The 16,323-nt window shown below is 42.2% G+C and overlaps 1 protein-coding gene across 1 annotated transcript; it reads left to right on the top strand.

Moving 5' to 3' along the window:
* Window positions 1–3,492: 3,492 nt before the first annotated feature.
* Window positions 3,493–14,199, top strand: abhd17ab (abhydrolase domain containing 17A, depalmitoylase b). Its single transcript, XM_068591257.1, has 5 exons — window positions 3,493–4,260; window positions 5,046–5,464; window positions 6,999–7,193; window positions 8,565–8,744; window positions 11,235–14,199. Exons 2-5 carry the CDS (start codon window positions 5,052–5,054, stop codon window positions 11,458–11,460), a joined length of 1,014 nt encoding a protein of 337 aa, XP_068447358.1. The 5' UTR covers window positions 3,493–4,260; window positions 5,046–5,051; the 3' UTR covers window positions 11,461–14,199.
* The last annotated feature ends 2,124 nt before the right edge of the window (window positions 14,200–16,323 follow it).

Here is a 16,323-nt window from a genome sequence, read left to right as displayed (position 1 = left end):
GTGTCAACTGCAGAGCACAAAACGATGTGCCACGCCTACTCAGTTTGGTTCAGCATCCGGGTCATTTGCAGTTTACGTTTGATCTGTGCAGCAGGCGCGCTGAAGAACTTGCCTGTACGACGAGACGTTCCGTTTTCACGTGTTCTCCGTGAATGCCCTTTTTTTGTTCTACGAGTGACGCTCCTTTTTGTTTCTCTGACCACCAGCAGACCACTGACACATGCTGAATGAAAACTGACATGGGTCGCGATGACGCAACTTCCTCTCGGCAACCGTGAAAAGACTGTCGGAGAGTTGCGTGCTGCGCTTTTTACAACGTGTGCTCCGATTTCCGACGAGGCCGCCCCTCGCCCCGCTTCTTTCTCGGATGATCAAACGTACCTGCATGTGTGCAGTCCAACGTACGAGTTGCTGTTTTGTAACCAGCCGGCTGCACAGTTTGAAATGAGCTGGAATATTTCAAAATAAGTTTCAAAAACAAAAAAACGAAAAGAAGTCGCACAGCAGTAGCACAATGCATGGCTGGAACCTTGAGGTCAAGTTAACAGGGCTCTACAGTTTTTTAGTTTTTTTCCAAATGTAAATACCATATGGCTCCTATTCATATAGTATAATCTTATTGTAGATTTTTTGACAGGTAATAAAGGTGGGGGACTAAGGTGAAGAATAGTACTGTGTATAAAAGTGCTTTTCATAACCCTCCAAAAAAAGAATGTGCTACAAATGGCACTGATCTTTCCCCCCTTTCGATCTTGTCCCCCATTTTATTTCCACATTATTAATCACATCATCTGCCCTTGCAATGTCCAAAGTATATTCAGTATCTGGCTCTTCCATGAGTATCGCCTACGAGGGGGCCATGTGGCTTCTATTCTACAATAACTGCCCCGAAAGCTTTATTAACCTCTCTGAATCGCACAACATCCCGGCACATGCTTTTATCCTGTTTACTGAAGTCTATTCATAGCGTAGCGATAACAAGTAAAAAAAAAAAGGCCCCTTGTGAGATGCGAAGGGGCGTTTGAAGTTTCATCTTTTTATAATCAAAAGCTTTCTCTGCAAATGATGTGAGATCTTCATCATTAAGTTTTTATGAAAGAGCTGTAGAAAAGTTTCAAGGAATTTGCAGAGTGTGTATTTAGAAGAAGAAGAAGAAGAAAAAAGCCAATGCAGAATGTGTTGGACATGAACGACTCTTCTCCTTGTATGCACAGAATATCATGTTGGACCTGGTTGAGTTTAGTTCTGGCTCCTTTTTATTGGGTCATAATTCCTGTTTAAGTCCTAGTGTGGGTGATGGACGTATAAGTGGCTTTGTGACTTGGCGTGCCAACACCGAGACTGTTTACCCAGGATAAGTTGCTATTCTAAAGCCCCTGACGGATTTAATTACCACTGGTGGAAACTTGAAATTCAGAAGTTTAAATATTGTCATAGTCGAGGCGGGGACTTGTGATTGAAACTCTGTAGTTTCATGTTCCCTGAGGTGCGCGCATATATATATATATATATATATATATATATATATATATATATATATATATATATATATATATATATATATATATATATATATATATGCTATTGCAAAATATTGTCACCTTCAAAATGTTCAGTTTTACTTTACTGAAAGTCCTTTCAGAGTAAAAGTACTCTGCTCGGGATGATTTTTCAGCTGTGGAAATTGTGATGATTTCACGGTTTACACTTGTTTTCTATTGACTGCTCATATCTAACCTCCCCCTATTTTCTTAATGAACGTGGGCAGTTTGAATGTAAACCACCATAATTCACATGATCAGCTGTAATGTCATTCATCAAACTAATCGGCCCTGACATTGTCTATGTTTTTGGGCGTGCGTCCAATTTTCTTACACGTGATTTCAGACGGTAGGATCACTAACTATTTGTGATGACGGAATTGGCACCAGCAATCAGGGCAACCATACCGAAATAACCGAGATATCATCAGGACATGCATACATTGAGCTTCCCTCTCAGTTCTGTTGCTTCGATAGAGTTTTGAGGTCTTCAATCCCGTCTTTAGCACAACCTTTCATAATCCATGTCTTCATCGTGCGAGGGTTTTGATTGATAATAATGATAAACCTGTCAGTTGTGACGAGTTGAAATTCAGTTTCACTGCGAAAAGAAATGACAAATGACGGTGACTTGATTTCAATCTGTCTTTTTAAGAAGAGCTTGAGGGACATCAGAGGAAATCTACAATGTTCACAGAGCTGTACTTCTTGTTCCTTGGCACTCCAGTCCCCCAGAAACACCACCAGATATCTTTTTATTTTGTTTTCTTTGAAGATTTAGGATTGTATGATGTGTAAGAGTAAGTATAAAACAATAAATTCACAAAGTTTATTTTAAATTACACTTGTCTTTTGTATTTATTTATTTTACGGATTTTTACGGATTAACGTATACCTAAAGGTTCTATAAATACAATGTATATATCAAGTGATATAAAGTAAAAAGCCTTCATGACTTATTTGCTGCTCCAGTATGTACACAGACTGTGCCCCCAATGCATTGGACTTGTATATTGTTTTCAAATACAAAGCAAAAACTATAGACACAAATGGTAAAATAGCATCTAATGTTCAGCTCTGATGCATTCTGCAAGAGGAGTTGCCACAAAGTGATTTCACTTTACTGAATTAACACTTATTCACACTTGAATAAGTTCAATCGCATAATAAATGTTTGAATTTTAAACCCATATTTCAAGATGTGAGCGCTGGAACATCCGGTTATAGTAATACTAATGTTTCGACAAAGCATGTCTTCGCTTTATCGGTGTAACAAAACACTGATGACGATTAAACTGAAAGTCTAATCAGCCAGAATAACAGAAAACACCTGTGTTGGAGTGTGCACTGTGCAGGGCCTGTAACAAGGCGGCCTATTTCTTATGACCGCGGGTGGGCTGCATGAATTTATGTTGAAAAGCTGACATTTGCAGTTCTCTGTAATAGGGAGCAAAGGTGTTTTTTGTGTGTGTGCTAGCAAAGCCTAATGCTTAGAAACTGTCAGGAAAAAGTCCCTCGTGTGTGTGCGTGTGTGCGTGTGCGTGTGCGTGTGTGTGTGTGTGTGTGTGTGTGTGTGTGTGTGTGTGTGTGTGTGTGTGTGTGTTGGATGGGAATGGGGCAAGTCATCTATTCCCGTCAAAGATACATGACGACACGCCGTGTTCTTTGTTAATAACAAATGCATTAATTGTAATGAAGTCAACTTTAATCGATCATTTTCGCCGCCAATACTAAGTCATTGTGATGATTCATACGCACTGAAGTAACACTAAGGACACGGTAAGGACACGGGTGCCATTTACCCTTTCTTTCTTTTTTCTTCAATTGTGCAAATGAACAATTGGGTGAAAATATGTCATCTTTCTTTACAGCATCGTCACCCACACTTGATAACGAGTTTCCCTTAATTGTCCAGCGGAGACCCCTGACGTCACTTCCTGTCAGCTGTCGCTTCCGGATGCGGTGAAACGGCGGAGAAGAAGGAAAACACCGCACGGAGGTTACATGGATTAATATAAATGACAAGACGCCATCCACAAATCCAGCACAGTCCAGACTGGATCTACCGGGGAAACGTGCAACACGTCGGGAATTGTGTATTGACGCCGTTTTACTCCGGATGTCCGCGAGCGCGCGTTTGTTTTTAACTGAGTAGCCGTGTTTATGTCTTCTTGCTAGCTTAAGCCACCGTAGCTGTTAGCTGGTGCGCGTAGACAAACGACTCCTCTCTCCGGTCGTAACTGACCTGCCGTTGCTCTCGATACGTCACTTATTCGCACGTGAGGGTATTTGTGTGGAGGGGTTGTAATTGCGGGGGCGGAAACGCTCAGAGTTTAGTTTGTGCCGCTTTGTCGATCACATTGGAGACGCTGGTCAAAAGACAAGTACAGAAGTGTGTCGTCTTCTTGAAACGCACAGGGCACGTTTGGGCGAATCGGAACGTTGCGTCTCAAGAAATTGACAAAATGGATGTGATCTGGACTTCAGTCGCCACTCAGATAACAGAGCAGATACTTTGTAAATAACACTTCCTGGCAGCCGTTCGGCTCCACTACTTTTTCCTCCTTCCGCTGACTTGGCACTTTACAAGCAGTATCCTGCGTTTTAAAGTTGACTGAAGCGACAGGAAGTCTGTCTTTTTTGGTTTGTTTTTTTAAACTTTTGTTTCAACACAACTTATTTTTTACTTTAACGTCGACGAAGCTCCTCAGCTCAACAGGTAGGTCTGCTGTCATTGTCCTCCGCATGTGTGGCGTGTTTGTGATGATGTCATGTTGCGTTCAAGGATTATATATATATATATATATATATATATATATATATATATATATATATATATATATATTATGTGTGTGTGTATGTCTTCAGTTGTAATCATATGGTTCACCATAGGCGAAACAATTATCAATTGTTAGAGGGCAAACAAATAATCAGGACTTTGATTTGATAATTGATTACTTTTTTATGTCATTTCTCAAGGAAATATTCTTAATTTATCTGTCCCAGCCTCAGTTGTGATGGTGTGCTGTGTTTTTTTTGTGTTATGTGATAGTTAACAAAATGTTTTTGGGTCTTGAACTGATTCCCCCAAAAAATGACATTTGAAGAAGGCACTTTGAGAAATTGGGACACACATGTTCACTATTTTCTGACATATCTATTTACAAGCAAATGATGAATCAAAATCTAAAAAGAAAAAAAATCAGATTTGTCAAAATATGCCATTACCATCAACTATTAAACATTACTACAACTTGATAGATTATCACATAGATGAATAGATCATCCATATTTTGGCAACATTCATGACATGCTTTCTCTCCAATTGCGTATGATCTTATCATGTTACAAACTAGCTGTTGTAGAACATTGTCATATTCATTGGAGCCACACTTTGACTGAATGCCTTTTATAGACGACATTGTAATAAGTATGTCATTGTGTCAACACTGGGATGATGTGTATTCATTAACACAGTGATCCTCTTGTCTTCCTCTTGCACAGTGAAGGATGAATGGCCTCTCTTTTAGCGAGCTCTGCTGCCTTTTCTGCTGCCCGCCATGTCCCGGTCGCATCGCGGCCAAGCTCGCCTTCCTGCCCCCTGAGCCCACGTACGCCTTCCTTCCAGACCCCGAGGCTGGGCCTCTAGGAGACGCAGCAGCTACGACGACAACGGCACCGGCAGCAGGCGCAGCGGCGGGAGCGACAGGGACATCCAGCCTGCGGGCGCGGAGCGGTGCATCGGTTTCTGGGAGCGGAGGGGCCGCCGCGTCTGTGGATGGCAGATGGAAGCTCCACCTGACGGATCGAGCAGAGTTTCAGTACTCGCAGAGAGAGCTGGACACGACGGAGGTGTTCCTCACGCGATCCAGCCGAGGCAACCGAGTCGGCTGCATGTACATTCGCTGTGTTCCTAACGCCAGGTGGGTCGTTTGAAAGATTTACCTTGTCAGCCCGTGTGGTAATTGTAATTGTTTCTGTGTTACATTCAACAGCTTGCTTGCCCTTCCTTTTTTCTCGACGGTGCGTTACACTTCCTCAGAAGTGTTTCCACACCCTCCTTCCTCGTCAGTCTTCTTTCACTCACACACATGTCTATTTCCTTTACTTGTCTCCGTGTTGACTCAGGAGACGAAAAAGATTGTCTGCTCCTGCTTTTCCGTGGATCGCTTCCATTTATTTGAAAGGATACAAATGTTGCTCATATCTAGATTCATGCCAGTATTCAGAATTTCGACTAGGACATGTTTGCGCGCTTTGATGTTCAAAAAACACTATTTTTCATCATACTGTCAGTCTGAATATATTCACCCTCTGACGTGCTTTGTTTTAGCACGTTTTTAATGGGATTGCACAGCTTGGGACCATGTTTACTTCCTGTCATGCTGATGTCACGCTCATAGCCTGAGACCGAAAATAAACTAGCACACTAATTCTGCTTCATAATAATAATCCTAATTTAAAAAGAAAAATGTTAAGTGTCACGCTCTGTAACAAGATAATAGCTTTCAGGGAGTCAGAGACTAAACATTTTCGTTAGATTTATTGCCAGTGACTGGTAGATGGTTTTATGAGAAGGGATCGTTTTATTTATCAGCAGAAGTTTTATGTTATGATGTACTGTAAAAGTATTTAGCTTCAGTTTTATTCCCAGCCTGTTGCTGTGTGCTGCTGCTGATTAATTTACTAAATCAATTAAAAAGACATGGACTGGCTTGTGTTACAGTCTGTGTCTTGCATAAATGTCAATCTTGTATTACACGCGGATAAATCCAAACCAGACCTGATATGGCAGAGTCATTGTTAGGCCGCATTCCGAGTGGAAAGACCACGGGCGAAGCCACGGGCCGTATGGGTTCATAAAGAAAAGGGACAGGATTACAAAAAAATATAAAATAAGAGTGAGCGGAGAGGAAAAGTATCAGATTTCTCAAGAGAGGACAACATGCGTTCATGAATAAAAGGCGAGGGCTAGATAGCCAGCTTTTATAGTGGATACCCTCCTTCTCAGGTTGTGCAAAATGTCTAGAAGTTAAGAGTCATTTGTCGAGAGCGGTAAACCAATCCTCCAGCCTGCTGCACGTTGGCACAGAGCCCAAGTCACCTCGCCGTGTTGACGCTAACAACGTGCCGCTTATGCTTTGATTCAGTGTCCAGTTACCAGGTGAGGTTACAAATGTGAGAAACTGGATTGTGTTTTAGTTAGTTTGTGTCTCTTCTCACGTTATTTCTTAATCCTCCGTGTCAAGTGAAGTCCAGTAGACTCTCCAGTGTTTATACGTATGGTTGCACTCAAACAAAGCCACAACTAAAGATGTTGTCATTTGTCTCTGGTCTTATAAAAATGACAGCTAAGCATATATAAACTCTTCTAATGTTTTTGACTATAATTATAGTACTTGTCAGGGATTATTATGGGCTTCATCTAATAGTCATTTTTCCTGCGTGCCCTGTCAGATTCACAGTGCTCTTCTCCCACGGCAACGCGGTCGACCTGGGCCAGATGAGCAGTTTCTACATCGGCCTCGGCACTCGCATCAACTGCAACATCTTCTCCTACGACTACTCAGGCTACGGTGCCAGCACCGGCAAGCCCTCTGAGAAGAACCTCTACGCCGACATCGACGCCGCCTGGCACGCCCTGCGCACGCGGTAGGTTATGATTAGGGCTGGGCAAAGTCGAAAAACATTATGATTTTTCTGCGATTAACTGTGATTAATCGCATTATGCACCAGTAATAAGTAAAAAGTAGTGTATTTCATACTTTTTATTTTAAAGTAATGTGATCACAACAATATAACAGGCACTCTTGGAGCAACAGCAAGTTTCTTTTTCTTTTATGAACAGGTACCAGAAGAAACATTTGTCTTTTATCAGGGAAAAGCAAAAACAGTCTGTTCAGTCGTAAGGGTCCCTGTTAGGGACAAGCCACTGATTCTTTTGTCCATGTTCAGTTTGTTGATTGTTAAAGACCAGCAATTGATTAACTTTATACAAAAGCAATAATTGCTTTTGATGTTTTTCAGTTCAGTGTTTCTTACTCGGTGAGAAAAGTTGTGTTGTTGTCTTGAATAAGTGCACTGAAGTCTGGTTGATACGGTGAACATGTGAGGGACAGCTGACGGGTAAGACTGCGAGCGCCGGCTTTGCTCATGCGCGATTTAACTCTGAGAGCCGTAGGATGGCCAGGTCTGAAGTGTCTGGGAGAGATTTGAAGTGCAGCGCCTGTGATGAACCCCTCCCAATGCACAAAGTATGGCATGGTCACATAATTGTCGGGCGGTAAAGGATTGCTGCCATACAATGTCCCTTTCAAGGGATGATTTACTATACGGCGTCTTCCTCCGTGGAGACAGGACGTGCAGTTTAAAGTGTGGATAATTTCAAATATTACTAAATTCTTGGGGAAACCACTGTTGTATGTTCTAGCAAAAAGCGGAAGTGAAAGATAAAGATATGGAGATGGGGTGAATCAAGGTGGCTGAGTTTGTGGTCAGGACAGAGCTGAGAGAAAAAGAGTAGAGACGAGTGGATAAATGTCAATGTCCTGGGAATAAAAAGAAAGAAATATTGAGCTGGACGGATGAAGGAAGGAAAGGCTTCGGGGCGGGGGGAAGTATCTCAAGGACATTGCGATGTGATAAAGTGTCTCATTAGTGAAAGCGGAGCTGCCTTAATGCGGCTGTAGTCTTAGGAAGACGTGACACCACGACGCTTTGACAAAGGCTGGTTTAGGTGAATTCACATTCGGATGTAGCTGTCACTCTTGATCATGTCATTGCAGCCTGTTTATAAAAAAACTATTTAGTTTCCCAAATACTCTACTTGCAATTAAATAGCTTTTCTTCAGTGTATATTTATCGTAGCCACCTTTTTTTTTTTCTTCTTTTTTTTTTTTAAACAAAGTCAATGAAAAACCACACCATACGTGCGACTGTTTGCATCTGTCATTGCTGCATTTTCAACAAGGCCATTCCATGAACTTTCCTTGTATATTTCTCTGTGTCTCTGGCCGTGACCAGGTATGGCATCAGCCCGGAGAATATCATCCTGTACGGGCAGAGCATCGGCACAGTCCCCACCGTGGACCTGGCGTCCCGGTACGAGTGCGCTGCCGTGGTGCTTCACTCCCCTCTGACGTCCGGCATGAGAGTGGCCTTTCCCGACACAAAGAAAACCTACTGCTTCGACGCGTTCCCCAAGTAAGTCGCCACTCCGTTATGGTCATATTGCGTTCGAGTGTGTCAGCGCACTGTGCGGTTTAGTCAGCGCTTGTGAATACATGGCATTAAATTATTAAATGTCGATAAGGATAACATTTTGTCGAAGAAATCTTTTGACAACAGCAAAGCCTTTCATTTCCCCTCTGTCTCTTTCTCTGCACCATAAAATCCTGAAATAAGGTGTTCTTTTAAACATACACACACAAGGATTACGGCGACTATTTTGCTGCCAGTTGGCATTTCCACATAATTACAGATCTTCCAGCAGAAAGGCGTAATTGCTATTTGCACTGAAAGGGTTTCTTATCCAAAACAAACGTCTGCGCTGGCAGAGCAGCTCCGGGGGCCTTAATTTCAGTGTTAGTGTCTTTACTTCATTAGTGTGTGTGGCCATCTTTTTTTATTTTGTTTTCGGAGATGCGAGTCGGCCGTCCAAATACTGTAATATTTCAGAGATGAACTGTGTTATCATGCAGAAGTCATCTCACTGTACAGCGACCGAAATCTTTCACTTCGGTCTAAAAGTGACCTTCCAGGAGTGCAATCGGAGTTTATCTTTAACTTTTAACAAGAGTGTGGGACTTGCAGCCTATTACGTTCAGGTAATAAAGTCTAAGTCCCACATCTTTTCAACCTAATTGACAGTGAATGGCAGTTAAAGAAACCATTAAAGGGAAACACCATTTTAAATTAAGAGTTAAAATAGGTTACGGCCTAGGAAAGTTCAATCTATCTTTGTGAATATGAGTTTCTCTCTCTTTCAAAGCCAGAAACGAGTCTGAAACTCGTGATGACATCATGTATAACGCCTGGAGCTGCTCCACAGACTGATTTTATGGACCCACAGGATGTTTTTTTTGTTCTCTATTTCACCGATATGAGCTTTATTCTATTGTAGTGCTCTCAGTTATGAAACAGAAAATGTACTCTTATACTCTGAACCCCTTTGTGCACTCTACATCATCTTAACCAAGTCATTGTCTCTGGAGCATTTCTATACTCGTCTATCTCACACATGTGTGCTCTAGCATGCTAGTTTTGGGATTTGGGAGAGAGTTGTTAATGTTTATTAATATTTTCCTAAACCATAAGAATAAGATCTGCAGCTTAGAAGGGAAGCGCTTCACCGTGCAATGCTTTTTAAAAAAAAAATTGGTATTAATAAGCAGTGAAAATGAAAGTGATTTTATTCATCAACAACATTCACTGCTTTTTTGGCACTCTACTTCAGATGGCTCCGTTTTCATTTGTGTGCGACTGTACTGTGGCCGTTCACTGTAACGTGTTGTTACTGTGTTTTTTTATTTTTAAATCTTGGCCACTGAACAAGCTCCCTTGGCGCGACGGAAACGGCAGCGAGTAATGCTATCATTAGTGAGACTCTATCCCTTCTGTTCTCACTGTCGGTTTAGTTTTAGTGGCCGCGTCTGACGAAGGTCAATATCCGGCCGACGCCGGCCTTAACGCAGAGTCTAGCATGTGTGTGTGTGTGTGTGCGTGAGTGTGTGATTGATTAATTCCGAGTGGGCAGCTGGCATCCCTCCGTCCTCCACGTGTATCTGACTGCATCTTTATCTGCTGCGTTCTCTGTAAATATTCCATCGGATGGCTTGATTATTATTTTAATTATTAATATGTGGCCATTGTGTGCTTTGCTGAAGCCATTATTTTTGCAGAAGTGGTCGTAGGTTTTAAGGCCTCTGGCTGTTTTCAGGTTGTCCCTCCGTACCTTTTCTTTAAACCCGATGTCCCGCGAACGCTTGGAGGGAATTCCTTTGGAGTTCGGGGCACAAACGCACACCTGGCCTCGAGGTCGAGCTAATTAGAATTAGTTGGTCAAAGGTCACTCTGACCTCGCAGTGATTTGACACGCTAATCATGACAACTTCACACAAATGTCTCGTGTGATAAAATGATGACGCGATGACATTTTGGACAGACGTGGATTTAAACTGCATTTTGGCTGCTTGGCGGAGGCACACAGATAATTTTAGTTTATACCTGATTATGCAATAAATATGTTCAATCTACAGATTAAATCACGACATTATGTTTTGTCTTCTGCACTGATGTGAGCTTGAGCGATAAACTGTGCTAATTGTCTGCGCCTAGGCAATAAGACAAGATAACTGTTTTTGATGCAGAGGAATAATAACCCGAAGATATCAAGCTTGTTTCGAAGCAATAAATATGTTTTATAGCCAATAACAATTTTCTGTAGCAGCCCAGACAAAAAAAATGAAACTTCGGTGATCTATTACAATTTTATTGTTTAATCCATAACAGCCAGCGCACTGACCCTCTACAATGCCACTTTTTTATGACGTGATCGACAGTGCCATTGATCGATGTGCTCTTTCTTAAAGCCGGGTAACGTAACACTGTACGTCAATCATCCGTTTCTTTTCTTAAAATCTCATTTCTTTTCATTTCTCGCTCCTTCCCCCTTTCCTCTTTTTTTTTTTTTAGCATTGAGAAAGTGTCCAAAATCACGTCTCCGGTGCTCATCATCCACGGCACGGAGGACGAGGTCATCGACTTCTCCCACGGCCTGGCTCTGTTCGAGCGCTGCCCCAAAGCCGTGGAGCCGCTCTGGGTGGAGGGGGCGGGACACAACGACATTGAGCTGTACAGCCAGTATCTGGAGCGCCTGCGCCGCTTCATAGGACAGGAGCTGGCAGCGCAGCACGCCTGAGCGGCCCCACCCGGATCATCATCATCATCATCATGACCATCATCATCATCATCATAATCATCATCATCATTACCATTTGTCCGAGAGTCATCTAAACCGTCCCTCAGCTTACCGCGGCTGTAATGCTTCACGTGCTGTAGTGCTTTGTTTCCGGGGCACTTTAACGGGCCGTGGATTAGAAGTGTGTGTAAAAGACCTTTTCACAAACTGCACTTTGGCTGTTTTTGTCTTTTTTAGCAGTTGCTTTCATACTCCATCTATTCCTATACTGTGCAATAATATGGACAGGGGGGGAAATCCTTTTAAATTATTAAAGGAGAACAACAAACTGATTCTTTTTCCATGTGGACATTATGATCCGCATGGAAAATCATTTTTTCCCAGCCTACTAAGAGTTTATTGTGTGATTTTTACTGTTTATCCAAGTTAAATGGATAACGGGGACGCGTTAGAAACACTAAACAACGCCCTCAAAAATGGGAATTTCTTTTTCCATCTTTTCTTTGGTCGTTTTCTTAACACCTGTTTGAATTGCAAACCGGTTTGTAACTAAGTTTTCTACAGTTTATATTAGTAACTCCTGCACAATCTAATGCAATCCAATTTAAAGCCTGATGATAAACAGAAGGGTTGATTTAAGCATATTGTCATTTTGTAGTTATTAGTTGTGTGGCGCTGGACTGCATTATATTGACCGGTGTTCTAATATCTGATCACCTAGCGTATGCAGTAGATACATACAGGCTTAATTCAGTTTTCTTTTGCTCAGGTAACCCTCTTTTAGACATTTGGGTAAGTGTGTTCCACATCTGTTTGTGTCGTTTCTGTTTTTTTTATGAATGCAGTTGGCTGAAATCATCTCTAGATCCTTTTTTTTTTTTTTTTTTTGGTAAGAAAAGATTTCTAAAGATGCGTTCATGCAGCGTGTGTGAGTGAGTTCTGTTTTTACCTGCAAACTACCAAAACTGAGGTACAGACCGCTAACCTTCTCCGTGATGTCTTTAGTCTTCTCAGCGCCACATCTGTCTCCCAGTAACGGAGTGGGATTGGCCGCGGCGAGAGAAGCCCGAGAGCCTCCAGAAAGAAAATACCTCACGCTGCGTCATGGAGTGGAATGTCTGAGAGTCTGTTCTCCCCGTGCCGTTTGTTTTGGTCTCGCTCGCGTTGTTTATGTCTCACACCAGTAGCTCACAGTCGTCCGCGAAGTTCCTGTTCCTGTTTCTCCCCGTGTCTGGAACAGAGAAGCGACACTAAAAAGAAACAGGCCTCTCTGTGTTCTACCTCCAGACAGTTTTTTTTTTTTTTTAAATTTATCTCTGAAGCTGTCTGACGGCCATTTTACTCGCTGCAGTTTTGTCAATCTTGCACTCCAGCATTTTGTGAAAATTGCGAGGTGATTTCTTTTCCTTTTTTTTTAAAATTTTTTTTAGTCAACCGTGAGCGTCACATTCGGATGAATACACATACTTCCCAGTCTTGTACACTTAAAGAGCACAGCAACAGATGTTTCATGGCAGTAAAAACGCAGTGCTGTGGTTCGAAGAGCACACGGTCAGACGCTCCTAACTTAGGGCACGTTCATACTCCGACAAAGCTGTTCCGCTGCTATCCTGTGCCACAGGTCGAAAATAGAGAGCAAGCCGGGTGTGTTTTTAAGTGAAGAAAATTCCTCAAGGACTCTCTGGTTTACAGCCTTTACATGAACTGCCTATAACATCTGTCTGTATGTCACGGCTCTCAGTAACACTTTTGGGGTTTTTACACAGCATTGACTATAAGAGAGGTCGGCGATCTTTTCTCGCTGCCGCTGTGACTTTTGTAACTATTGCAAAGTGTCTCCAGCACGTTGTTTTCCCTTTTGTGATTTGTTTTTTTTTCCGCGCTGATTTACTTAGGGGGATATCACTAACTAGGTGGCAGGAAATTGTCCCGTTTTTAACTGCGACGGCCATTTTATTTGCTTGTAACCAGGATACAAAAAGAACTGGTTTGGAATTGTATCCGCCGGATGCCCTGTTTATGTTCAATTATGTTCATAAGATGACTCGTAATGTTTCGGTTAGAGCCCTTTACGCTCTCACTGATGGTCTGTTTCACAAGCGCAGGTGCAGCGTCCAGCGACAAAGTAAAAAACACTCCCAAAGCTTGAAACCGAAATTAGGATCCATGTAAAGTTAAAGTGTATAGCTTAAAGATTGGAAGGAACAAAGTGTTTTCGCTGAGTTGACTTTTCGGGGTTTTCTTGTGTACATATGAACCAAAGTTTAGCTTTTTTATTTCAGGGCTTTACCCAATGTACCTGCTGATTTATGTTGGTATCTTTGTAACCAAAGGCATACATGTTCAAATTTAAAGTCTGTTATCTGAAGTGTATTCATCTGTCTTTTTCCACTACACAATACATTTCGATCAAAATATCATGTGACCGTTTGTCATATTGCTAAATATGTTTTATCATCTCTCAACTGAGTTTGAGCAGCATAATTTGTGGGGTTTTTTCCTTTCAAGGTGTTTTAATAATTTATCATTTGTGAAGGAGAACAACTTTTACAACAAAGCTGTGAGTTTGGACATCTTTATGGAATAATGAGTGTGTGTGTGTGTGTGTGTGTGTGGAATGATTAAAGAACAATTAAAGGGGAACTTCAAGCTGACAAACGAAAAGCTTTTGTTTGAAAAGAAAACTGTCTTTTATTCCAATGTTTGGATTTCTCGTGTCACAAATTGTCTTTCTTTTACTGACTCATTTTTAGCTTTTGAAGATTGTCGTTTTTTTGCGATAATTGAAGAGAAGTTAATAAAACATAATCATGAATTGATAATAACAATGACTCTTTTGCTCTATTTAAAAAATTTAAAAAATCCGTAATTTCATCCGTCCAGGTGTTTTATAGTGGTGCTGTGATTAACGCTGCAAAACGACAAGGAAATTTGACCTGCGTCTCATTCAGTCCCCCTCATGTGCTGGCACTCGTGAATATTGACCTGCCGAGAGAGAGAGAGGGGCCTCACAGGGCCGCACGAGAGCGACTCGGCTAAATAATTGGCTTCCGAGTAAATGAGTCCTTTAATTGCCGTGTGTATGTGTGTGTCCCTCCTCCATTGAGTTGTCCTGTTTTGGGATGGGCTTGTCATCATCTGTGCCACAGAGAAGAAGAAAAAAGGTTCAAATGATGTTTTAATTAAACGATACCAAAGAACTCGGGTCCGTCCCAGCCTCCCCTCGCTGTCTGCCGCCGTGTTGCATTGTGGTGAAATGGGGACAGATGGAGCGTAAGCTGAGCTCACCCTCCTCCCTCTGAAAACACACGCACGCTTCTGCCAGCTCGCTTTCAATGGACTCCATCAACAATCTGGTGTCCCACTCCAACGCTCTTACGGATTAAAAGCAGCTGCAGTCCGCATCCCTCCTGCGTGCGGCGGCGTTAGTGCAGCCTGACCTACTGCGTGGAGCACCAGCAGCACTCCTCCACACTCGCTCTTTCACACGGCGCCGAGCGCAGGGAGCCTTTCATGTCCACGTGCATCAAAGGATGGGGGACGTGCCGGTTCTCGACAACGGGAGACTTAAAACGAGGCGTGTGCGTCGGAGAGCTTTTGAAGCCTTTTAATGTTCTCGGCTGGAGGATTGTGTTGTGGTGAGCATTTAGACTATGTTTGAGAGACGTAGAAATCCATAGAGTGTAGGGGCCTGCAGGAGGAAAGGATGACGCCACTGTGTCGACTGGACGCATGAATCTCACAGGTTTCCGTGACCCTTTGACCTCACTGTGGAGTAAAGCTGCAGTAAGACTGTGATGCTTGCTGAGAAAAAATAAAATAGTACAAGAACGAACACAACGCAACTCAAACTTAGGTTTCTGGGTAAAATCTAAATCATTTTAAGGGGGGGTAGGAGACCCCGGGGAAGACCCAGGAGACCCTGGAGGGATTATATCTCCCAGCTCTTCTCTCAGCTGGGAACACCTCGGGAACCCCAAGAATGAGAGGGAAAATGTTGCGGGTAAGAGGGGGGCCTTGAAAACTTTTCTTCCAAAACCAGTGGGTATTATTGTTTAAATATTCAACAAATGAATAATTTAAGAGTGATACATTTTGATGACTCTTTTGGGAGCCTTGTACGATCCATTATAGCTGATCGTAGATCGGCTACGCCACTCTCAGATCATTAAATATGATCAAGCAAGAAATTTGACCCTTTAATATCTAATTATTCTCTCTATAGTGTACACATGTGAGGATATATTCCATTAAACAATGCTGAAATAATACACAATTGTATTAAAGTGCACACAAGAGCCACATAGTAAAATAAAGTGTGTGTATATGTGTGTGTTGCACAGACACATACTTTGATATCTTGCTGCATAAGATCAGTCAATCCGCCAGCATGAGGGATGAGCTCTGCCCTCTTATGAAACGGCCTCTCCAGCGTTCAAAACCGACGTGCAGACTTCTTCACAGAGATTTCCACATTAAGTGGTGGAGAATATTTGCTTCTTCGATATGTTGCTGAATATTAATTCGTGGCTGGCCAGCATGCCTGCTGAGTTCATGTCTGGCTTCGGTTTCTCATTACCATCCCTGCAGAGCATCTTTTGGCCCCGTGCATTATGTATATCTCCTGATGTTTATGTGTTGTTTTCTTTGTAGTCTGTGGCAGGGTTTAATGCGCTCCCCACCTTAATGTGTTCTCTCTCCCGGGTTCACTGGGGTTTGCTCTCTCTCTCAAGCGTCCATCTTTTGCTTTCAAATGAAACCTTTTTTTTTTTTATGTAAAGTGTGAAAATATATATTTTTTTGTGTGGTACTTTCAAGAAATAGATTGTGTAGCTTGTGGCATTGAGGAGATATGTTAAGCCT

This window comes from Clinocottus analis, unplaced genomic scaffold, assembly GCF_023055335.1.
Source record: "Clinocottus analis isolate CAN_PGR_092001 unplaced genomic scaffold, fCliAna1.0.p SCAF_25, whole genome shotgun sequence".
Taxonomy (NCBI): Eukaryota; Metazoa; Chordata; class Actinopteri; order Perciformes; family Cottidae; genus Clinocottus; species Clinocottus analis.
This window is presented reverse-complemented; position numbering and strand designations above follow the sequence as displayed.